Source organism: Mycteria americana, chromosome 5, assembly GCF_035582795.1.
Source record: "Mycteria americana isolate JAX WOST 10 ecotype Jacksonville Zoo and Gardens chromosome 5, USCA_MyAme_1.0, whole genome shotgun sequence".
Taxonomy (NCBI): domain Eukaryota; kingdom Metazoa; phylum Chordata; class Aves; order Ciconiiformes; family Ciconiidae; genus Mycteria; species Mycteria americana.
Genome location: NC_134369.1, coordinates 18,659,097 through 18,684,446, shown reverse-complemented (window position 1 = coordinate 18,684,446; position 25,350 = coordinate 18,659,097). Strand labels below are relative to the sequence as shown.

At 42.8% G+C, this 25,350-nt stretch overlaps 1 protein-coding gene across 1 annotated transcript; it reads left to right on the top strand.

Moving 5' to 3' along the window:
- Positions 1-723: 723 nt before the first annotated feature.
- On the top strand, positions 724-25,035 carry TNNT3 (troponin T3, fast skeletal type). Its single transcript, XM_075501610.1, has 16 exons — positions 724-731; positions 974-1,104; positions 2,926-2,943; positions 3,994-4,005; positions 4,565-4,579; positions 5,528-5,539; positions 6,912-6,923; positions 15,291-15,309; positions 16,068-16,113; positions 16,934-17,050; positions 17,382-17,459; positions 17,716-17,829; positions 18,034-18,143; positions 18,988-19,078; positions 22,097-22,137; positions 24,639-25,035. Exons 1-16 carry the CDS (start codon positions 724-726, stop codon positions 24,685-24,687), a joined length of 873 nt encoding a protein of 290 aa, XP_075357725.1. The 3' UTR covers positions 24,688-25,035.
- The last annotated feature ends 315 nt before the right edge of the window (positions 25,036-25,350 follow it).

Below are 25,350 nucleotides of genomic sequence, written 5' to 3'. Positions count from 1 at the left end.
GAAACCCACAATATATACAAGCAATATACATATAAATATACAAGTTTGTTTTCTTTGCTGTTTTTTCTTATACTCGGAGGCCCTCTCTGCCACCTCTTTCCTTCTGATGTGCGTGTACACCTGAGCTCCCATTGCCCAAGAAAAAATTCAATATGATATCGCCTTCCTTCCCTTTTATACCTCCTCTTTTTTCTCAAAGTAATTTTATTTGCTATTTTACTTGCTGATTTGGAAGCAGCCTCTCAGATGCCATCTTGCTTGGCATCCCTGTGAGCACAAAGGGCTCTGCCATGGGTAATGCCCTACCGATGTGTCAAGGCTGATGGCTGATTTGTCTGCTTTTTTTCCCCCTCCCCTATTTCAATGCAGAGGAATACGAAGAAGAAGGTAACAAAAAAACTTGGAATGTAATTTATCTTTCTTTGATTCTTGGCCCTGCTTCTTCCTTGTCTGTATTTCACCCTTCTCTTTGGCGCTTGCTGCTAAAGGTGATCTGAAACACTTGATCAGTAATCAGTTGCAAATCATAAAACTGGCCAAGTTGGGGCCGTGATGTGCCGAGCCTTCACGTTATGGTGAAACATGGTATTTGTATGAGCCATAGGGGACAGCTGTAAAGCTGGGAGCTAACCTACCCATAAACTCAGAAAGTTTTAGAGTAGGGACTGACGCAGAGTCCGCACAACGTATCATCAGTGAAATCCTGCCATTCTCATTTTGGCGATGTCCACGTATTGAGTTTAAACTTTGAAACTGAAAAGAAAAGCAGGTTGCCCAGCTCCTGAGGAGCGCCCGACAAGGCGCTGCTGAGGATGGAAAAGGCAAGGCAGAGAACTGACTGGCAAAGATGAAGTTTTTTAACATGCTTTTAGCTGGCAAAAGGTGATTTGACAAGCTGCGAGAGACACAGCGCAGATCTGGAAAGATGGAGCATGAAAAGCCCTTCTCACCTGAGTTGTTTCAGCTTTTGTAGGCAGCAGGGAGAGGAAGATTTTGAAGATGTATCGGTGTCTTTGCTGGGCACTTTTGACACATTGGCTTCAGTTCAGGCAAGTGTAGGTGCTGGTTGTCATCCTCCATTTTCCCCAGGTGTCTGGGACAGAGGTGAGCGCCAAACTCTGGGCTTTCTCCCAGGATCTGCCCTTAGTGTCCAAGACATCTTCTAAGAGGTCAAGAGTGAAACCCTTTAGCGGGAGGTGGATTATTTGCATGTGGAGGGTATGAGACCAGCTCTGAGACAGAGACTTGTCCCTGTGCAGAAATACCCATCTTGGGGATTTTTATACACAGCAGGGTTTTTTTTTGGCCACAGATTCCCCCAAATTGCTGCAACTGGCTAATTCCCATCAGTGGTGGTGGGAACAGATGTGTGACTGTGGCTGTGCTCAGAGTAGTTCCTGCCTTAAGGTACATTATCCTTACGTATCTAATTCCCCCAGTATTGCTTCCAACGGGATCAAGGGCTCAACAAAAGAAAATAGAGATGCCAGATGGGTTGTAGAGGTGCCTTCAGTCATCATCGTGTCTCTAGTCCTGCCCGGAGGGGCAGAGCCAAGGAGGTGGAGGTGGTATTCATGCTCCATGCTTCATGCCTTGTCAAATATCCAAAGAGTAAGCAAAGGGTGTTGCTCTTACAGACAAGCCTTCCTAAAAGAAGAAGCATTTCTTCTTGCCTTTCTCCTTCCTTCCCTAACTGTCTCCTTTTGGGTCTCAAGAATTTAATGATTAATATGAAATTAATAGGCAGGTAACTACTTTTTTAATCTGCATGACTGTCTCCTCTGAGGTGTATCTTCTCCTTGCTCTCCACTTTTGCTTGACCTTTGTGTTATCTTCCAAAGTCATCCGTTTCCTTTCCATATAACTTCTCTCCATCACTTTCTAACCACTTTTTTCTCCAGGCCTGAGCTCACCCCAATACCAGTTTCTAACAGTTTTCTGTTTTCATTTTCCTGCTTGCTGTTGCTTCTTTTTCCATGACACTTGCCACCTGAAGCTCAGGAAGAAGGTATGTGACATGGCTTCTGCTTTCTTTCTCTCTCAATGCAGAGGAAGAATGTGTGTGAAGAAATCCAGAGTGAACGCTTCACACCCAGTGGCTGGGACTCGGTCCTGAGCCACAGACATCAATGCAATGATGGACATTGATGTCACTTATTGAGCTGGTAGGAAATTGAGCCTGTTTTTTGTTTAAAAAAACAAACCAAAACATTTATATATATATATACACACACATATATACATTTTTATATATAAATACATGCATATACATAAACCAATATAATATATATAATATACAGACATACATAGAATTTTTATATATATACACACACACATATGTGTATACACACAATACATATATATATATTTGGTTTGGAATACCATTTTTACTGAACTGCTTGCCTTTTTTTTGTCACAATGGTCAAGTCCCTTCCTTTCTCTCCAAAAGTTTAGATTTTTTTAAAAGGGAGGGGGACACCCTGCAAAGTTTATATCCATCTGTTGAAATTCAGGCACTAATTTCTTTGAAATTTCAAAAATTGATAAATGTTGGTGAAATTTTTCACCTTTTGTGAAAAAGATTTAAAACAAAAGAAATGCAGCAATTTTATTTTTGGTTAAAAATTCACCAAAAGACACTTTTGGGAAATTTCAGCCAGCTCTAATAAAGAATAAAATATTGGATGCCTTTTTTAATGTGGTTGTCATTTGTGGTCACATTCCCATATTTCAGTAACATTTATAACCCCATAATATGCCCATAAAAATGTTATTTTTAATTCTCACTCACTCTGTAATTCCATCATTGTGTATTCTTACCCATAATGGCCTGGGAGCTTGGCAAACCTCAAGAATGTTCCAATATGATATTTCTTGTTTTAATTTTCTCCTCCCATTCCTTTTGCTGCCGTTTCCCACCTGCAGAAGAGGTTCAAGAAGAAGGTATGTGAAACAGCTTTTCAGCCCCGCTCTTTCCTGCAGCAGGGCTCCGTGCCAATGCGTGCCTTGATTTTGCAAGGTGGTAGAAGAAAACAAGAGGCAAGAGAAAGATGCTGGGACAATCTGCAGGCAGAGGGCTTTTCTTCCCCTTGCACATGTTGCACCGAGGGTGCCCCATATCCTTGCATTATCTGTGCGGACACCTCTGCTCCGTTTTCGGGGAGGGAGCAGAAGGGGAAATGCGGATACCATCCCCTCATCCAAGCCACAGCAGGCTCTGAGGCTGATTTTTAGCCCCGGGTGTTTGTAATGTCTGCCGTGGAATAACAGGGGTCTGGGTATAAAGTTTTCTATCAGATGTCAACTGGTTTCTCCTGTGTAGCTTGGCAGATAATGATTTGATGGATTTTGAAATCAAAATCCATCTGTGTAAGGTATGTGTGTAGCCATACGTTACACAGTACATATTATATAATATGTAATATTATATATAGTATATTGTATATATTATAGGTTTATAGACTATAATATATAATATTATATATAATATGAACAGTAATACTGCAGAATGTGGATCTTATTAATTATATCTATGTAGATGCTGGCAAGTAACCCCAGCAGGATCCCTGCACTGCACGCAGCATTTGCAAAGTGGGACAGGTAGGGCAGAAGAGGGGATGGAACAGAAACCCTCCCTTCGCACTTGAGAAGTTTGGGATGTGGTGCTCCAGGTAGGAGGAGCCAAAGGGTGCGTTGGTTCCACATTTGCAAAGCTTTGTGCTACAGGCACATTTGAAACAAGGGTAATGCTGTGGGAGACCTGCTCTGAGTGGTTTGCAGGGTTTTTACAGCATCCAGGTCCTGAAGGTTTTACATTTCTTGTACCTGTGCGTGCTTTGGTTGCCTGTCTCCATTTCACCTCCTCCTCTGTTTCTCTGTTTCATACCCTGTGTTTTTTTAGACCTCGCTGTTGCATTCACACACCCTTTAATCTAACTGTTCTCGTTTTCCATCTCATTGCTCTTGCTCCCTACCACGTCCCACCTGATGAAGCTCACGAAGCAGGTACGTGCCATCACCTTCCGAATTGCTCCCTGCCATCTCCTTGGCGGTGGGGCGGATTCAAGGGTGGTGCGAGAGGAGCAGGACCCAGTTACTTTGCCTTATCGCTTCTGTTGTCTTTGCTTTCCACCTCTCCTCTGTGACCGGCTCTGCCGCAGGCTAACATGGGAACGGTCTCTGTGCAAGGTCCAGCAGCTGTCGGCTCGGTGGTAACCCAGCCTCTCCTGCCGTGTGCGGAGCTCACCGTAAAGCCCATCTGGGCAATGGCAGGAGATTGTTCCTATAAAACTGGAATTAGAGGGAAATTTCAGCATGTGTTATTTGAGCTTATTCTTAGATTTTCCTCTCTCCAATATGTTTTTCCCTGTTCCTTTAACATGGTGCAGTTGTTTCATGTGCCTCAGATTCCTTCCCCTCCCGGCCATTAGTGCATCCTTTACTGGGATAAAACTTTTCCCTCTCACTTAACAGAGTTTTCAGCCTGTGTAATATCAGCCCGTGTAATAATGCGTTTCTCCTAATGTTCCTTTGCATCCTGTCCTGTGGCTCTTCCCACCTAAAGAAGCTCAGGAGGAAGGTATGTCACATGACTCCTGAATTCCTGTCTTTCAGAGTAAGCTCTGGTTTAGCCAGTAAGCCATAAGATGGTAAAAGGAAACAGGAGTTAAAAATAGGCATATTAATATAGATAAAACTTGCCACCATTTTGGTTTTTGTACTCTCTTCCTTTGTGTTCTGTGTTGACATCGAATGCACTGGTGATGCTACGTGGTAATTGTTGCATGAAAAAAAATGTATGAAAACTGCTGGGAAATGTAAACCTCTTAAAAGGATGAAGATTGAAAAGCCTTCGCTCCGAGACTGGTTGGGTCTCCCTGGGAGCCTTATTTTGCACGATTCAGGGCAGGTCGGGCCTCTGGACAATGTGCAGATGTGCCCATGATCGGTCTGCTGCTACAGCAGCTGCCAACATTGCAGCTGCGGAGAGGATTTGCCTTCCTTTACCGGGCTGACGTTCTTATGATAGCCTTTCCACATGCCCTTTTTTCAGCTTAAACCCTGTTGTATAATGCAACTGGTGATAATTTTGATGCTTTAGCTTTGCAAATGATTAAAGATGGTTTTCGTCGTGCAATGGAGTTTCTAGGCAACTGTCTCACGGTGGTATGTGCAGCCACGTGCCACCAAAAACCCGCTAGCCTCAGGTTATAAATCCACTTGGGTGAGCGTCAGGGTTGTGAAAGGGCATGCTGCTCCGGGCTTTATGCAAGACTGCAGGAATGTGCATAAGACAAATGTAATCTGATATGGCCACCTAAATCAGCTTTATGTTTTTAATATCTCAGACCATTTGTGCCCTCACTTCCAGGAGTGCTTTTTGTATCCATATTCATTTTATTTCCTTGCAATATACTCCCAGGCTTTCCCTCCCCCTCCATTTTGTGGGGGGAAGGTTTGTTCTGATGTTTCTAATGCTGTTGTCTTCCTTTGCATTTTGCTCTGTGACTCTTCCCACCCGCTAAAGCTCATGAGGAAGGTATGTGCCATGACCTACGAATTCTTCTGTTTCTGTCCAAAGCAGTAACACGTGCAGGAATTCTGGAGGTGGCTGAAGAGGAGAGGATGCAAAAGTATCCTCTGCACGCTCACTGATGGCTGCTTCGCTCTTGTAGGATAAGCAGTGTGATGAGTAATAAGTACTAACCGCTATTTTGAAAGCAATGCCTGAAGCACAGCCTGGGCATTGCTTATATATTCCCCAGCGCTCTGATTTCTCTAACCAGGCTACCGGTACGGATACCAGTTGGTACGGGGATAGTGTTCCCAAAAGCATTTCCTCTATGCCATGCACCGGGGCTGGAGGTGGGACAGCCGTGCCCTGTGGCAATGCTACGTCCTTCAGTTGCGCACACCTCTTCCTCCTGTCCCCTCCACCACTGCGCAGAGACAAAACTCGCTTTTGCAGCAATGTATGCTGATGTGGAGACTGGCATCTGAAGTCATGAGCAACAAGTGACGCTGCATCACACCTAGTTTTCTGTTGGGCTAAGGACTGGACCGAGTGGCATCATTTTGGTTGCAGCATATTTGTAGAAAGTGCCAATTCAGAGAAAAGATGTAGTTGCATGCTTTTTCCATAACTATTGGTATTTTTCTGGGTTAATGTGCATTATGCAAAAACGGGGGTAGGAGGGTTGCGTTTTTGCTTGATTTTATAACGTGAATTGAAGTCCAGATCTGGTAAGACAATCTGCATGATTAGCAAAATAGTAGGTCATGATTGTTAAAGCATCAGCCTGCCAGCCCAAACCCATTTACCTTTCCATTGCCCTTCTGTCCCCGCCCCTGCATGTCCAGCTAGGCTTTCACTGGACACTTTATCCTGCAGGTCAGAGAGCAGTAACATGCTCGTACTTACCTTCCCACGCTGGTGTGCGGTCCTGCACACCAGTGGTGAAATCCTGGGCACTAAGGAAATCAATGACAGCTCCTCTGAGCCCATTGATTTCCACAGAGGCTGGGATTTCTATGCACATGAATAAGAACAGGTTGTCTATACCCTTTTTGCACATGCAAACCTATGGGAAATGAACTTGATTTAAATACAAGTAAATATTTTTGTCAACCAAAGGCTACCAACAGCACTTGATTTATAACATTATGAATATATATGTTAGTCACCTGCATCTTTTATCTCCCAACACCCCCTGTCCTTCCTCTCCATGATTTTCTAATTGACATCCATATGGCTCTATTTCTCTTTTAATCTTATTAATGGTTTTTATCCCTTTAACCCCTTCATCCTGGCTAAAAAAAGTGTAAGGTTTTTTCAGTAATCCTCTGTTTCTTGCTCTAATTCTCTTATCTTTCTTTGCATCTCCTTCCTTGCTACTTCCCTCTTAAAGAAGTCCATGAACCAGGTATGTGACTTCTGAATTCCTCTGCGTCAATCGGAAGGGTTATTGTGTGCTGGAAATTCAATTGCGCTTGGCAATTTCACAATTGGGCTGTGTTCTGAATTGGGACAAAATGGAAACTTCTCAAACAAACAACAACAAAAAAGGGAGGAATGCCTTGTTTGGCAGCTATTGAAAATGATTTTTTTTATTTAGTTGAAACAAAACATTTTGTTCCAACATTTAATTTTTTTTCCTCTATGGAGGATTTCCGGATTTTGAAATCAAAATTCTGTTTTAGATGCTTCTGAAGCATTGCCTTTACGGATAATGTGGGATATATACAGTGTAATGCAAGAACAAATCTGGAATGAGAGATTGTCACAAGGCAAAAAATGAAAAGGCTTTGTGCTAGAGATGTTAATATCTATGCAACCATTTATAGGTGTGAAACTGTTTCTATTTTTTTAATCAGAATCATAGCTAAATCTACATGAGTTTTGAAATATGGAAATGTAATTGAAACTATGGTTTCTGTTGGAAAATGATACCAGTAACTCTAATATTATACTCAGGAATTCAAAGATGGTGGAAGAAAACAGATAAAAATCAAATATTAATGATAACTGTAACTTGCAGCTTCCTTACACCTTCCACCAGTAATAATTTCCTCTGCTCTGTGATGCATAATAATGAAGATAAGCTAACTGTTGCATGAAAAATGTAATAACATTTTCGTAAACAAATATCTCAATATATAAGCTGTAATAATAGCCACTGACTGGACTCAGAGCCATCCTTACACTGCATACGGGAATGTTATAATGTTTATTATCTGGAAAAGCAGAAACTGAACTTGCAGCGTCCTCTAAACTGTCTGTGAAAATTATTCTGTGCCATTTGGAGTAGCTTTATTGAAGCAGTCACATCTCAGCAGCCGCCCATCCCAGCTATTTCACTCTGCTGTCCACAGAGGGAGACCAGCCTCTTAGTTTAGATGAGATCAGTACTTTTGCCAGGGTTGAAGTGAGTGAGGTGAAAGGTGTCTGATGACTGATTTTTGCATGACTTAACACTTCAACATTCATCTGTGTGCTGCTTCTCATTTCCCTCCTATTCTCGCTGCTCTGCGTTTCACATCCTTCTCTTCTCCTTTTAACCATATTCATTCTTGTCTGTTATCTGCTCCTAAGGCTTTCTGACCTTGGTTTGCAGAAGTTAAAGGTCATAGCTACCATCCCAGCTGCTTTGCCTGCCTCTGTACATCTTTCCCGTGGTATTTATTGAATTGCTGCTCACTACTTCAGTGTTGGTCTCAAGATTTGACATACATATGAGCTTGAAATTTGTGCAAAACACCAGGTATTAACGTACTCTGATTAACAATAAAGCCATACCTACAGTCTCCCCATGTTTTTTTCTCCCTCTGTAACATAAAGCATGACAAAAAAGAAAATTTATAAATAATATGTAAATATAACAAGCTTAAAAGAAAACTTTTATGTCAGAGGGAGACTGTCACAGCTTTTCATATCACTGTATGATTATTTAGTTTCTTTGTTATTAATGCTGTCTTTGTCTAATATATCTTCTAAGTCACAGCCTTGGCCTCCACAAGTTCAGAGTTGTTGCTGTTGTGTGATTCTTGCTCTAATTCCTTTATTTTTCTTTGCTGACACCTTCCACCTAACCGAGCGCATGTGTGTGACATCTAAATTCCTATGTATTAATCTGAAGCATTCCTGTACATAGGAATTTGAAGATGTTGAAGAAAACCAGTCACAAAGAATCAACCCATTCTTACGATTCCTTAAAATTTATTTTCCCTATAGGAAACAAGTATAATTATTGTTTATAACTGAAGAGTCACCTTCTAAGAAGCTTAGAAGAAACATTTTAGTGCCCCTGAAAACTTTTAGGGCTGTGACTATACCGCAGCCAGGGCAGAGAGCAGGTACCTGAGCTGCAGAAACAGGAGCTGCTTATGCTCGCAGCGGGATCGCGGCACGCAGGCTTGAGCGGTTTCTACTCCTTTGCAGCAGAGACAAGCCCTGTGTAGACCTGAATATTACCCGTTCTGCAGAGCTAAGCCTCACATTTGCCAGTGGAGGATCTTAGATGGTGGAGCTTCAGATGCAAACGCAGAGATACATTTAAAGCCTTACTTCCTTGCAGTAACTCTTGTATCCCCACACTTCCTCCAACAGCTAAAAGGGCATGCGCATAGCTGAAACATAGGTTACACTGCACACTTGTAAAACTCTCTTCTTGGGCATGTTTTCTTTCAAATTTAAGGATCACCTGTGTTACTACAATTGCCCACTGTTTATATATTTGCATGATTTAAATTGCTGCAATTCATCAACATTCAAATTCCTTTTATCTTTCATTTCTATGGCATCCCCTCCCTGCCTACTTCATACCCCACTGTAATTAATCTCCTTTTCCACTCTTATTAACGCTCTATCCCTAAAACCTAGTCTGCAAATGATACTCCTTCAACCCAGTCTTACCAAAGTTTGAGGTGATCCCCTCCTGAATAACTTATTTCTAATTCTTTTATCTTCCTTTCCTATGTTTTTCCCCTGACACTTCCTACTAAATGAAGCCCCCCCTCCAGGTATGTGATTTAACTTCTAAACTCCCCAGTGTCTGTCTGCTGGGACAGTGTGCGTGGGAAGTGAATACAAGGTGACAGGAGATAACAACCTATCTGTTAATGATAGCTTGTAACTTGCATGCCTTTGGGGTTGTTGGTTTTTTAGTTTAATATTTTTATTCAGTAAAATGTAATCAGCACTAAGTAGGAGGAAACTTACCTGTTGCATGAAAATTTTACTAAAAACTAGGGGAACAGATACACTATCATGAAAGAGTAGCCCAGCAAAAAGTGTCCTTGTGAAATGGGTTAAATTCTGCACTGTGATAGGAGAATGAATGTTTCTTCCTATAGCAAAAGCTTTGTTTCAAATCTTGGGGCAGAATTTGACCCATTGACTGTACACAGGGAATATAAATACTGTGAGATTTTGCATTATTTTTATGCCTGCTTTGCAAAATATTCAGTAGTGCGTGTATGGCTGAAAAGCAAAATCTGCCCTGCAAATCCGCATTGCTGATCGATTCTTGCTTTGCCAAAAAACCCAGAAGAATGAAATGTAGACCTGCACAGAGTTTTAATGAACCTTTTATTCCTATGAAGTAATCTGTTTGTAATTCTACATTGCAAATGGATGTGAAGAACAGCAGTAGACTTATATAGACATCCAAGTTGTCTTCAAGGAAGAAAATGGCCTTAGCTATAGTTCTAGAAAAGAGAACTGAACTTCTCTGGACATTAGCTGCACGTTGATGATGAGTTACAACAGGTATTTCAGTAGGTTTCTGAACCACATTGTGTTTCTTTCAAATGTGTGAAATACTACCGTAGAAAAGGATGGATCTAATAGCGCTTTGAGCGTGCTGACTATGTTCATGTGCATATTTCAAATCAAGGTAAACCTTGGTATGCTGTGCTGTCAGGTTGTGCTTTATGTCATATAATGCTTATAAGTTTTTTCTTAAGCACTGCACTATTATTGTAAATCTGCCTGTTTCACCTGACTGAATTCCTTTCCTGTCCTGTGACTTCTGTTTATATGCTATTTCAAATGTAATTAATTTATTTTATCTCAGGTTTATTTCTTAACTTCATCCCTCTCTCCCCTTTTCCTCTCTGCCCCTCCTCCCCTTTGGCTCAAAAGCTCTTTTGGTGTGTGAAATAACAGGTTTCTCGTTCTCATTCTCTTATTTTCCATTGCACCTTGTTCCATGACACTTCACACCTGAAGTTCATGAGCCAGGTATGTGACATGACTTCTGATTTAATCCACCTAGTTGCAACACAAGAGTGTGTTTGTGTGTGAGAGCCAAGAACAGGAGTCTTGGGTTGGTAGAAGAGAACAAAACAAGAGAAACAAATATTAACCACAATGATCACTTGCAGCCCTTTTCTCCTTTAATCTCCATGCTTACTACTACTTTAACTTTACAGCATCGTTAACTCCTGACAGCCTCTCCAGATACCTTTTCTCTTTGCCTTAATTCACTAATTCCTTTATTTCCCCCCCCCTTCATGCATCCCCTGGTCTCTTCCTCAGGCTTCCAAGAGCTTTAAATATGTGATCTGTTTTGTTTTTTGTTTTTTTTTTTTTTCCTATTTCCTGTCTTTCCATCACTGCTCATACCATGACACCAGCAGAGGAAGCCCCTGAAGAAGGTATGTGATGAACCTACAGACTCTCACACTTTTTCTCTTTCAGTGCTGGGAAAACAGTGTTAAAAACACTGACCTTGTTCAAGAGCAAAGAGAGGACAGGAGGGAAATGGTCTCTCTGGATGGCTTTGGATGAACATGGAGAAAAGGACTGTATGTTTGCTAAATCAAATCACCAAAAAGGTGTTTTTTCTTCTTGTTCTATCTCCAGAGATTCTGAGGTTCCCAGCGTAGCAGGGAGAGAGTGGGGACAGTTGTTTTCAGGTGAACAGCACTGGTTGTGGACTGACTACTGTGCTACTTCTCTTTTATTCTTCAACCTACAGCTGATGAAGAAGGCGAATACTATGATGGTAGCTCAGTGTTGTCTTAGGACAACAAAGTCATCTTTCTAACATCTCACTCTTTTTTTTGGTGTATTTTTCTTTTGTTCCTCACTTGATTTTAAAATCAGGAACTGGGCCAAAACATCTCTGCCGCAAAGAATTGCTTACTGTGCATATCCAATCACCCTTGGGAGGACACTGTTGTATTGAGAAGCCTGTACATCCTCATTAGGATAGTAGATAGTGAAAACCAAGCTCTAGAAGCTTGCTCTGGACTTGTCTTTTAGCTAGAACCTGTTGTGTCATACCTCTCATCAGCAAACCTTCTCCATCCACAAAAAATCAGGAAAGTGGCATGCTTGAAAATGGAGGTGAGCCCTGAGTAGACATGCCTTCCTCACCCAACCTTTAGAAGGTCATGGTCTCCAGGCCTGAAGCTACAGATATTTAAACTTCTGCACCAGCCATGAATTTAAAATTGTGCTAAACATCAAGTATGTGAATAAATTTATTCATACTGGTGTGGCAGGCCATGGACTTAAGATAGTGTGTTTATAATACTTGGTTGACTGGATGCTTGAACACATGGGTGGGGACAAGACTCATGTAAAAAGACCAAATCTAAATGTATGCAGGGTCAGTTTTGCTCTTGTTTGAGGACAAGATAACTTAAGGTCCCTGGGCCAAATTCAAAATGAGTTTAAATGTATAGAAAGATTCTCATGGACTTTTACAGGCCTTTGAAGTAGCTCGGTTGTGTTCTGAGTGCCTCAACCCCTAGAACACCTGGCCAGCTGTTTCCAAAGACAAAGCCCAATGCCACTTGAAATGACCCTGCATTTTCTGTGTTTCCTTGTTTTGTTTTTGTAGATTTCTTTTGGTTCATTTCTTTTAATTTTCTTCTTGCTTTTCAGGCTTTCTTCTTATTTAGGGAAATACCTGAGGACCTTTCTGAGTCCCTTTCTCTCCTTCTTTTTCTCTCTCTTTCCTTTTGTTTTTAATAGCATATTGATTTTTTTTTTCCCAAGGACACACTGTGAGTTAGAGATGTTGCTTCTGAGAAGTGGGATTAAGGGAGCATGTTTAGGGATTTCTGAATGAAGTAAAGGTGGTTCAGATGGATTCACAGAAAGGAGGAGCACTGTGTGAATATCTCATAGATTGGGCAGGAGAAAGCGAGGTTGTATTTATGGTGGTGTGTACTCTCCCTGTGCTAACCCTTTTGGAAACCAGAAACTCAGAGACTCTGTAATCACCAGGGCAGTAAACTTGGATTTCCAGTGGCTATTGCCTTCTTTTGGCAGGGTTGTATGTGGGGATTTTGTCACAGCCCCATGGTTCATGGGCAGAATGACCAGAATGCCAGTCAAAATCTGCCACAGGAACAGGAATTTGCTATGACAATTCCTGCTTGTCAACAAATTTTTGCCCAGTTCCTTGACTTGGTGTCTTGAAAGAAGGGGCATTTCAAAATAAATCACATCCCTGGGCTGCTTTTGGTGCATACAGTATGGACCATGCTGGGTCATGCACTGCAAAAGACAGATTTATTACTGTAGGTTTTTTAATAAAGGTTCATATTTCTTTGTTATCCCCTTTTCTGGTTTTCTGGAGGTACCTTTAAATATTCTAACTACAATTTCTTATTTCAAGAACAACTAACCTTAATTTTTCTTTTTCTTTTTACAATTGCTTGTTGGTTTAATTAAGTTTAAAGTGCTGATTTGGTGGCAGCTGAAACCAAATTCACACAGTCATTGACAGACAGGTGTCGATCCTGGCAACCAAGGTCAACAAACAAAACCAGTCATTTCCTGTCTACTTTTTTTCCCCCCCTCTCTGAAATGTTACTAACTGGCAGCTTTAAGTTAAACAGGAATGCTTCCGAAAATTATCTGGGTATGTCACAAGGGAAGGGAATCCTGTGTGAATAACATCCCTGATAGACTGGTTAATTGTGATTATTTTTGCTCTCTCCAGATAAAAAACCCAATTTAACTAATGTGTTAAGAAGCTCACTGGCTATTTGAAAAGCAAAACAACTAAAAAAAACCCTGGAGAAATATAAAAGTACACTGTTGGCTAATGGTATTTTTCTTCAGGAGTGATTTGTGGCTTCCTTTATGCGAGTGCTCTAAAACACTTTTCTAATTACATGCTGTTTATTTTATTAGCGTTGCTCTAACATCTTGAGGCCTCAACTGAGATGTGTTTTGGTAGACAGTGTTCTTGCAGCAAATGAGAAAAGCCTACCCTCCAAAATTTCATTACTGAAATTGGTATGGGAAAGTGTGAGAGAAAGGGAAGGCTGGTTTCTGATCTCACGTCTTTTCTCTTAATTATCTCAATAACCCATTTCCAGCCACTTCCTCAATTTTTCTATTAGCCAACATCCTTGCAACTGATGTCTTCACTAAATATTTTCCAGTATCAGTTTTTGCTATTTTCTTCCTCTTATAATGTTTTGTTTTATTTTATCCTACTCTGTTCCATTTGCTATTCCTAAATCCATTTGTAGTCCCAAAACAGCTGGATGCAAATACGCATTTGAAAAAATGTAATAGCTTTCTGTATTATGACATGGATGGCAGGGCTCATGCACCCACTCCTGAGGGAGGCTGTTTTTACTTTTACTTTACAAAGCTGATTGGTTTTACCAGACTGAATAGGCTGTGAGCTTTTTATCGCAGTTCCTCCCACTGAACCAACACAGAGAGAGTCTTGTACTGTGGTATCCACCAGCATCCCTGAAAGTTCAAACGTAGCATGTGGTTATGAAAGTCTACCCGGGTCTCTGTGAGATGGGGCCAGAAAAAACACATAGGTTTAATTTACTTCTGTTTGTGAGAATATCAGTGCTGAACTTACTGGCGTTACACTGGAGTTAATAACTAAAGTTTAAAAAGCATAGCAGGGAGGGGAATTGATCACAAGCACAAATCTTAAGCAAGTAACTCATAAGACAGAACATTTCTGAGAACCAGGGAAAGGTTACTTGTTGTAGGGGAACACTTCTGACTGCCAGAGGGCCCAAGCTGACAGTCTCTGTGATGGCTTAGCCTGCCTATCAGGGCATTCATTATACCTCTCCTGGAGATGCAAAGATCATTCCCATTAACACTCATGGGAATTTTGCATGTACCTCAGCAGGAGAGGATGCTCGCTAAGAGAGGATGGCCTTTCCAAGCTTGGTTTGAGGAGCACCACATAGTGCAGTAGAATAAGCATCTTCCCCACGGCACCAAGGTATCTCAGGGACATGTGCTCTAAGCTGTCTTGGGAGTCAATGAAACCTGGAGAAAATCTGTCATGAATCTTTTTCCCTCCTGGCCTCCACGCGAGGCATTTGAGCAAAACTGGTGAAGCCTAGTTATCATTTATACGACTGTGAATTCAGGTTACCTTTAGCAAAAGAAGTGCTGATTGAAAAAGGCAACATTTTCTTCTACCCTCCAGCCCAGCCGTCCTCCTTAGAGCTTTGGTCAGGATGGTTTGAGAAAAATAATTTAGCATTTACATGAAACCATTGCCTTCCAGATGCTACGTTTGGGACTTTTATACAGTTTCTTGATTCTTTTCTGCCAAATTCTGTTTCAAGGGTAAAAACAGATTCACTCCTAGCAAAAGGGGCATGTAAGTGTGTGTATTTCTTTTGGAAGTCCTTGAGATTTAACCAGTTTCTCTGGGATGTTTCCCCTAAGATTAAATTTCCCTTCCCTCCTTTTACTTTAGCAGCTGGCATGATCTCTGTTGTTCTAACTGTTCTCCCTCTTTTTCCCTTCCTGTTTTACTCCATGTTTCCAAATACAGAGGAGAAGCCCAGAATAAAGTAAGTATGAGGGGCAGGGAGTTTCAAAATCCTGGGATCTTTTTTCTGATCTAGCAGAAGCCCTTAGATTGTCTGTTAGGCAAATGGCCACTAGAAGCCTTTATCCAACCCTCCCTCATGCCACATCCACATTCCTGTGTGCCTTTCCAGGATATCTGCTTCTGCCAGAGGATACTTTAGCACTAGTTAACTGGCCAGAGTCTTAAGACCAGTTCCTGATAGAGTCAGAGGACCTGTGAACTGTCCAAGATACAGTCGTCTCACAGTACCCCAAGATATAGGTGGGATATACTCAACCCTAAATCCTTTGTGAGGCTATGGCTGGGAAACTACCCATCCATCCAGGATCGCTGACAGTAGGAAGGATGGCAAACATTGCGCTGGGCTGACTTGAGCTTAACTAAGGTTTCCTATGGACATTCTGGCTCTGGGCCCCAGTACCTTTCCTTCCCACTTCGACAGCCTCACAGGCCGATGTCTTTCTGTGTGGTAGGGAATGACCATAGGCTTTGGGAATGAAAAGGGTTTTTAGGGGTAACTCCCTGCCCTGCATGACCTTCCATGAAGGACAATGGTCCTTAGTGCTATTCTGGAGTGGTTTTCCACTGACTTGCTGTTTCACCCCTCTGTATCTCCATCAACATTTCCCCTTGTCAGCATTGTTCCTGAGGGCAGGGCAGGGCAGGACATACTATTTAAAAAGCTGCCTGCTCTTTAAGATGAATTTTTTTTTATTTATTTTCTTTGACTCTCTGCAGACTAACTGCTCCTAAAATACCGGAGGGTGAGAAAGTAGATTTTGATGTAAGTATTCCTGAGACTGACTGTGTTCACCTGTCTGTACCTGAGCCATACACATGGGTGCAAACCACATAAGTCTTCCTGTACTGGCTACTGCTGAAGATAAAGTCAAGGACAAAAGCATGGAGGCTTTGCCACCTCTTTTCAGTGAAAGGCTATTCTCTGCTCCCTGAAACTCTCTGGACACATTTGTTGCTAATGTGACTAAGCTAAAATGTTAATTCATGAATTTCGTTTTGTCTCCTTGAATCTTTGAAGCCAATATATGAAGAAAGGAGAAAGTAAGTATTTTAGGAGCTCTCAGATCCCCCGTCCCATTGTTGTAAATGGTTTGAAAGTTGCAGGTTGAAATAGAGCAGGCCTATACTCATCTCTTGCTGAGAAACACTACCTAAAATGACAACAGAATTGTAATAATAAACAGAGATCCAAATACCTTCCTAGAAAGTTGACAGAAAAATGAAGAAACTCTCGTGTTGAAAATATCCACAGAAATACCTGCTTTGCCCAAAAATGCAGGAACATTTTCTAGGTAAGATTCATATCCCAAAGTGAAGAGGAGGCAGCTAAGCAAAGCCAGGGATAAAATATGGTGTAGGGGAATGAGATATGTGGATTCTGTTCCCTTCTGGGCTCCTGACTGTCACCTGGTGATTGTCTCTGACCTGCAACAACAGCCATTTAAGCTAATCCCATAGACTTCCACGGACAGCTGCAGACACTTTCTGCTTTTGTTTCTCTGTGTAGGCAGGGTGCTGGGAATGTCGAGGGCACGTTCCCAGAGCAATATGGGCTGGCTTAATGCATTTTCCTGCTCTTCTAGGACATCCAAAAGAAAAGGCAGAACAAAGACCTGATTGAACTGCAGGCCTTGATTGACAGCCACTTTGAAGCCAGGAGAAAGGAAGAGGAAGAGCTGGTTGCCCTCAAGGAGAGGATTGTGAGTCCTTATACTGCCATTTCCCTGTACTAGATTGAGAGATCCTCTGTAGATGAGAAGTTGAATTCATTAGCCCGCTGTCAGAGTTTGGCAGAAAGCTGTATTGCCACGTACAGAAGTGACTGCTCAAGTCACCACCATATGGCTCCTTCCCACATCTGTCCCCTCTCCCAGCCTCTTGTTTTACATCTGGGAGTTGCACGAGACCCTTCTGCATGTTCTGGCAAGGGAGTAGGTAGCTCACTCTCTACAAACCAAAGTTCTTGGTGGTGGGGTGTAATACTGGAGGTAGATAAAGCCACAATGATGACTCTGCCACTGCTTCTTGCAGGAGAAGCGCAGAGCTGAGAGAGCAGAGCAACAGAGAATCCGAGCTGAGAAGGAGAAGGAGCGTCAGGCAAGGCTTGCGGTAAGTGTCTTTGCATCCCTCTCCTTGTCTCAGCATCAAATTGGAGGACATCTCTAGAGACAGAAAAAACCTACAGGTTCTGCCTGTCTCAGTCTGGAGAAGAAATGACCACCCTCTTAAAGCAACGGCAGGAAACAGGAGTTGCCAATTCTCATCAAGGTGCTTATCTGATCACTTTCCCTGCAGTGACACTGGCTGCTGGGGAAGCTGTGAGTCTCCCCTAGAGTGACTTGCTTCTGTGTGTCACACTCCACAGGAGGAAAAGGCACGGAGAGAGGAAGAAGATGCCAAGAGAAAAGCTGAGGATGATCTCAAGAAGAAGAAGGCTCTGTCCTCCATGGGTGCCACATACAGCAGCTATCTGGCTAAGGTAAAAAGCATGGATTGGTGGAAGAAATATGGAAGCATTAAATCATGGGGTTGACTGGGAACAGTCTTCATTACAAGTTGAGAAAACAGCTTGCCTTTCCTTCTTCCGGATCCCTAGCAGCTTGTCTTACATGCTCTGTCACTGAAATAATTTCATTCAGCCTGAATGTCTGCAGTCTGACGTTAATTGCTGTTCTGAAAATAGGCTGATCAGAAGAGAGGGAAGAAGCAAACAGCTAGAGAGACAAAGAAGAAGGTCCTGGCAGAGAGGCGCAAGCCCTTGAACATCGACCACCTTAATGAAGACAAGCTGAGGTAACATGCTTATCCTAACTTACTGAATGTAAGTCTGGAGTCTTTTCTAGTGAAAAAAATGAGGTTGAGGAGAGTGCCTTCCTTGAAATTCATCACGGGACAATGTTAAGTTGTGCCCTTCCTTGACCTGGAGAATGGAGGGGAAATAGGGATGTGGGGAACTGTTGAAATGGTTTGGTAGCCATCTAGCATGCTCCTGTTAGCCTCTTCTGCTAATAAGGATTAGTCATTTACAGGACTAGGTACAAACTTTAAACCCAGCTCTGAGATTAGTTGAACAAACCTACAGATTGGTATCTGTAGCATTCCCAGGGGTGAGTTGAGCTGCTAAGGTATGAGTACGGGTCTCCATGGAGGCTGGAGGCTTGGGAGCTGAGTGCTCTGGTGCAGAGCAGTCATCAGATGATAGTCTGGACTCCACATGTTGGAGTTTACACATGATTGAAAGATGAGGTTGGTTCACCTCAGCCCTGAAACAGATGAGATTGCTCAATGGCAGCTGCTCTGCTCATCTGGGTGGCCTTCAGAGTCCTCCTTCCTTCTCGTCTGATTCTGCTGGACTCTTTTCTTTCATTAAGTTAGGGGGAAAATTAAATCTGTAGGAAATACGTTAGTGTGTGACACATGCAAGAGTGCGAGTCTAAAAGGTTCTCGGGTGAGAAGGTGAGAAAAATGTAACATTGAAAATGGTGAGTAGCTTTCAGAGGATGGAACGGGCTTGCAGGAAGATGTGTGAACTGCATTAAATAAAACGTAAAAAGCCTCAGTACTAGTGATGTGAAAATGGTAGAAAATATATGATGTGATGTGTTTCTCCCATCTTCCTTTCCCCATAAACACACAGGGACAAGGCTAAGGAACTGTGGGACTGGTTATACCAGCTGGAGACTGAAAAGTATGACTTTACAGAGCAGATCAAGAGGAAAAAATACGAGGTGAGTTGAGAGGCCATTTTGCTAGTGGCACTGGGTCCAAAATGCAAAAATCTCTGTGACTCCTCTGGCAAAAGCCATGTGGTGACATAATTTGGGTCTCCAATGCCCTTTTGCAATATTTAAGCAGCAAGACACTTGGAACTGCATTCCCCTACTGTACATACTTGGACTGGATTTCACATTTTAGGCTGAAATTGAATAGACCACTCTCAAGGTTTTCAGTGCCCCATGGAAAGGCAATCCTAACAGAAAATGGACTCTCCACCCTCTGCCCAAACATATCTTGTTCATTCTTGTTTATCTATAGGTAACTGTGGCCTGAAAAATCAGTAACTCAATTCACTCATCTCCATTGCAAAGTAATATTTTTAAACCCATCTTTGATTTCACACTTGAATGTTGTAAGTATTATTCCCATCCCAGACAGATTGCCTGTGGACTGAGCTCTCTGGAGTCACTGAAAACTGTCTCCAGACAGGAGCATCTGACTGAAGTGGCATATGGTAACAGAAAGTGGATGTGTTTCCTTCACAGTCACAGGACAGGTCTGCACTCACGTTAGGTTTCAGTGGCTGAGAAATCCTACTGGATCTCTGTCCATCTCGCTCTCCTTTTAATTCCCAATCACACAGACACATGCTGACAGGGAATGAGCAACACCAATGTAACTATCTCAATCTCTCTTAGATTTTAACACTGCGTTGCAGGCTGCAGGAGCTTTCCAAGTTGTAAGTACAATGAACTTGCCTGTGTAACAGCAGCAGCAAAGGCTACCAAATGCATGAGCCTGCCGCATGGTCAGAGGCCAGATGCCAGACAGAAACTGGCACTTGGCTCCAAGTGCAGAGAGAAAAGAGAAAACTGGATCTTGTGTCTCTCCCTTCACTTCCTTTTTCTCTCCCCTTCCATTCTTTGAAAAGAGATGAAGCGGTAATTTAGGAAAAGAGTTGGGGTTCAATAGGGATGTTGCTGAAGAACAGAGCATGCAACCCACTCAGACCATCTCTAAAATAATTCTCTATTCAAACCTCTGGTATTATGAGCGTGGCTGTGATGCACCTGGGATACATGCAGAAGCTTATGGATGCATGTGTAATAGCTTGGACTTCACTGAAAAGGATGGTATGGGGTTTGGAAAGATTCTCCACCTTTTGGCCACATGCTTATCCAGATCCAAAATACTGGAGAGGGCTAGCTTAAGGATAACAGGTCAACTCGGTGTGGAACAACAGGAATTAAGGCAGTGCCAGGGGAGACGTACATGCTATGGTAATGAAACCTCTGCATAAACAAAGAGACGGGTGGCTGCTGATGAAAAGCAAGGATAGAAAGTACAAAGAATGAGCAAAATAGAAGGAAAATGCACAGCTGAGATGGGAGAAGAGTGGAAGAAAAAAAGGATGATGATAGCAGGAAAAAAAGTGAGGAGACAGGTAAGTGAAAACAGCAAAGAGAATGAAGGAGACACAAGCAAGGATGCAAGGGAGAGACAAAGGAAGGAACTGGGACACACAGGAGTGGAGCTGTTCTTTAGCTCTAGTGTCTGTTGCTCTTTGGTGCTTCATTGGAGAGTGAGTGTTACAGTCACTACCACAAGGTTATCAGTGAAGGTAAGTCTTAAGTCCTTGGGTCAAACTGAAGACAGCTGGTTCTCCTCCACACTTGGGAAAAATACTCGGTTGCAAAAAATAATTTAAACCGCTGCTGCAGATATTAAAACTTCCATGAGTAAGTACAAAACCAGCTGATCTGTTGATCTTTCCTTCCTTGTGTTGTCCTGTTCACGCTGATGTTTCAGTCTCTTATTTTGTATCTGTTTGCCAAGGAAAGACATGAGCCAGGAAATACCAGTTGTTGGGCCAACCTGAATGCATGACTTTTTTTTTCTTGTTTCGCACGTGGGGAATGTCAAGTGCGACTTTAAATATTCAAATGTTGGGTCATTAGTTCTTGGACCTGCAGAGCCAGTGGAGAACTTTGAATTACACCAAAAGCAGAAGCAAAGCATACGTCTTGGCAAATGCATTTTTCCACCCCAGGAAGACTAGGTAGAACCTTGACTTGGTTTCAAATGAGAAGGTGAAGGGACAAAAGAGGGCTCTCTATTACACCCTAGTTCCTGTGGGCTTTTCCAGTACCTGAGCTGGAAGACTCCCAGGATTTCAGTAGCAAGTCCAGGGCTATGGGCCAGGACTGAGGTGCTAGTCAGGCCATAAAGTGCTCATCCTGTGCAAGGTAGGTGTTTGCTTTCCCATGCATCAGGTTGAAATATGCAGTCTACCTATGGCTAAACAGAGACGCTCCGTCTTGTAGGACAGACTCTAGTGGCTTGCAGTCGTCAGCAGAGCTTGGGAGGGTGTTTAGAGCCCCAGCTCCAACCTTTTCCTCTCTGGTTGCTCAAGCTTGCCTTGAATATTTTCTTCTTCAGCCCCTTTAAAAGTTGTCTTCTCTTATTAGACGAGTGGCTGGAAAGGTGGTGACTGCTGCAAGCTCCTCACCTCCTGCTCTCCCAACCAACAAAGTTACTCCAGCAGAATGTGTGATCCATCTGCCCTTCTTGAGGTGCCCATCCAAAGTCCACCAAAGCTCTTTGAGCTTATATGCTGCTGAATGTGTAGGAGTAGGGGAAGAGTGAGAAAGTGAGGTTGACACATACAGGTGGATGGGGCCATGCAAGAGCTTTCCAGTTGGCTGGGGTGATGTTCAATTCTGGTTCACTTGCCTGCAGTTTGACATGTGAGTTCATAGGAGATTAATTTGTATACATAGGAACTCTTCTAATAAGGGTTATAAAATTCTAGCTCTTCTTTCCCTTCACATATGAAAATGGCTTGCAGATTTATTGCCAAGGAGCAACATTTCTCCCCTTTAAACAAGGGTGAGCTTTTATTTCAAAGGAAGTATTAATCCCTACCATAGGCAGCTGCTTCCGGCACTTCAGCACGTAAAACTCCCCTCTCTGTGAGGGAACAAGGTTTCTTTATCTCTAAAAACCCTGGTCATGTGTGTTGTTTGCAGATTGTCACCCTCAGGAACCGGATTGATCAGGCTCAGAAGCAGTAAGTACCTGTATCCCCTTCCTAGCTCCTGGCTTGGGGATATCTTCTCAGTGTTCAAAGTAGTCACTTCAGCCTCAACACCGACATTTTCTTGTTGCAATGAAATGAGGCTAGAGATGGAAGGGCAACTCCCATCCTGCCTCACATTGAGAAAATGAAGGGGAAACTGAAGTGAATGTAACAGCTAACAAGAGAAAATCATGTTTCTTCACACCATGTCTGCAAAATTTCCATCTGCTTATTGCTGGGGTTTTCAAACACCTGACTGAGGTGCTTTGAATACTTGAGGAAATACAACCCTTGTTTATGAAGGGTAAACAAGTGGTTACTAAGATTATAAGGAATGGTGTGTAACAAGACTAACATAATGGAATTACTGTTGTGAGTTCTTTTCACTCATCATCTCTCTCCCACTTTCCTTCCCCACAAGACTTGAATTTCATTAGATTTTTTGAGTCTTATATCTTTAGCTATTCTAGGTGTTTACAGTGAGCTTATGAGAGATTAGGCTAGACAAAGCCTGGGGGCCAGGACATGTAGAAAACTAACAGACACAGAGAAGGAACTGCAGGGAAGCAAGGGAGGAGAGCTCTGCAGTGGTGGCATTTGATCTTCACTGTTCTTCTGTACCTTCTTAGCAAAGTCATGCCAGCAATGAAGTGGTGGTCTTTGGTGACATCTTTGGATGACCATACACTGCCTTCCCACTTCCCCAAGCCACCCTGCCTTATCAAGATGAATGTAACACTGCGGGCTCAGTTGTCTGTAGATGCCAAACATAAGGTTTGACCTTCCCATGGTATTTTCTGTACAGAGCTGTAGGCTGATAAACCTCAGCAGAATGTGCAGCTGCAGAAGGATGCCACGGTTTGTCTGGGCTGCTGCTCTTCTGAGGGGCGCTACCATACCACCCACAACAGGCAGTACCAATACTGCATGCTTGTTCCCTCAAAAGACATGATATTCTCTCAGGACATCAGTTGAAAAGGTTGCACTGAGAAGCCCACAGCTCGTGAGATTTCTGTGTACTTAAATTCCTATCCACACTAGACTGTATCATTCCAAAGCAATGTCTGCTATTGTCTTATACAAGGATCAAGTGATCCTTTTGCTTCAGACTTTATTAAGTCTCCTTAAGCACACTCTAAAGGTTAGGCATAACATCAAACATCACAGGCGCTTACGGAGATAAAAGGACTCTGCCTTTGTTTGAGGAGCTACGCAGTTCCTATACTGGGTTTTGAACCTGCGGAAAGGCTGGCAAAAGGGACACTGAGAAGAATTTAAGATAAGCAGAAAATGCTCTGCTTTCTCTCATGTAAAAGGTCAATTTTTGAATAGACCAAGTCTAACTTGGTCAAAAGGTAAAGTATCCACTATGTGTATGTCTGTGTCACTGTGCTACATCCTTCTGTAAATACTGCTAGTGCTCTTGAACCAATCCATGGGGCAGCACCACAAAAATCTCCCCAGACACGTTGTCCACATCTTTTTCTGCTCCCTGGAGGAACCAGTGGTTCTGAAGAAGGTCCCTCTGTTGATAGCAAGGCCCCACCACCTTGTGCTTGGCCCCCAACCCCATGCTCTGCCATGTCAAAGAGCTGCCCCCAGTTTGCATGTGCTTTGGTTCAAGAAGCAGCCTCATCATCGTGTGTATGAGATGGAAAGGTTTGGTGGTGTGCCGAGCCCCAAAAGCCAAGGTGCTGCCTAGTGGAGCCGGTGCAGAATCTAACCTGACTAACTTCACGCCTGGCCCCTCTCTGACTCCAGGTGTGCCTGCTTCTCAGAAGGTAAGTGGCTTGCATGTAGGATTGCCCTTCTGTGTGCAAGAAGATACTATTTGGAGACAGTTTGCCTCAGGTGCTTTGCTTGGGGAGTGTAGCTGGACTGCTCCCACACACAACGAGCAAGTCAGGGATACTGATATGAGGGGAGGCCTAAAAAGTTGTTTGGACTGTTTTGGAGGCTCTTGCTCTCATGATATAAGGCAGAAGCCACTCTGCCTTTGCCTAGAGCAAAGCAATTCTTAGTTGTATTTAAATTATTGCTCAGCTTTTTGCCTCCACTACTAGATGACTAGAGCATCTGGGGAATTTGACCAGAGCTCCCTGATAATTAGGAAATTTTCTCCAGAAACAGCTCTAAATCCTAAAACCCAGATCATAGCAGATTTGAATTCAGGAAACATCAAGTCTGTGGCTGGATAGGCCTGTCATTTAGTTTTGAGACCACCTAGACTTCTGTCCTGATAATGCAGGAATCTGGAAGGGTCCACCTCTTTCACGAATGCACATCCTGGCCTTTCACTAAGAGCCTGAGGAGGAATCTTTTTCCACAATATTGACAATATTTTTCTCAGGATGTGCTCTATGGCAGGTGTGCCCAACATGTGAGAAGTGAAAGCAGCTCAATCCTAATCTGAGAGTCAGAAAGGCACAGTGGTCACAGAGCCCCATCACTTCCATTATGCTGACATGTTTTTCTTTCCTTTTGTATTGTAGCAGCAAGAAGGCAGGAGCCAAGGGCAAGGTTGGCGGGCGCTGGAAGTAAAGAACCAGACAGGACGGCCCTTAGTGGCATGCCAAAACCCTGCTGGTCTCCTCTTTCTTCCTTCACCAATCACTTGTGTTCCCACACCTCAACGATAACAAAAATAGCAATATCAGCCTGGGTTGGCTATTGCTGCTGCTTTTCTTCTTTTCCTTCCTGGAGGGGTCTGGTAGCTTCCTCAGTCAAAAGGAAGCAGGTTCCCTCTGAAACTAAGACTCCTTGCTGGCATCTTCAATTCCTGCTGAGCATGTCCTTTATCCTCCTGATACCAGCCCTATGCTGTCCTGTAGATTGCTGTGTACAAATCTCTGGATTTTGTAAATAAAGCGCGACCAGTACCTACTCCAATGACAGCTCTCTGGAATGGTGTTTCATACTGTATTTAACAGCATCCCATTTTGCAAGGATTTGGGTGTTGGTCTAAATCCTTATTTAATATCATTTGATCCAGCTTTACACCTGGGAATGAGGCTCAGTATCATCAACAAAGACCCAGGATCAGAGGCCTCTTTTACAGCCACCATACAGGCAGATAACAAAAGCCAACTCTGTTCTGGGGGAGCTCATAATCTGGATGCCAAATGTAGTTGAAATTGACTTAAAAGTCTGAGTGATGAAGGGAATCAAAGTATTGGGAATAAAGGAACAAATCCATAGAAGTGG

Coding starts and splice junctions, on each gene's coding strand:
- TNNT3 (XM_075501610.1), top strand. Junction 17,830..18,033: donor ACAGCAGCTATCTGGCTAAG/GTAAAAAGCATG, acceptor TTCTGAAAATAG/GCTGATCAGAAGAGAGGGAA. Junction 22,138..24,638: donor ATTGATCAGGCTCAGAAGCA/GTAAGTACCTGT, acceptor TTTGTATTGTAG/CAGCAAGAAGGCAGGAGCCA.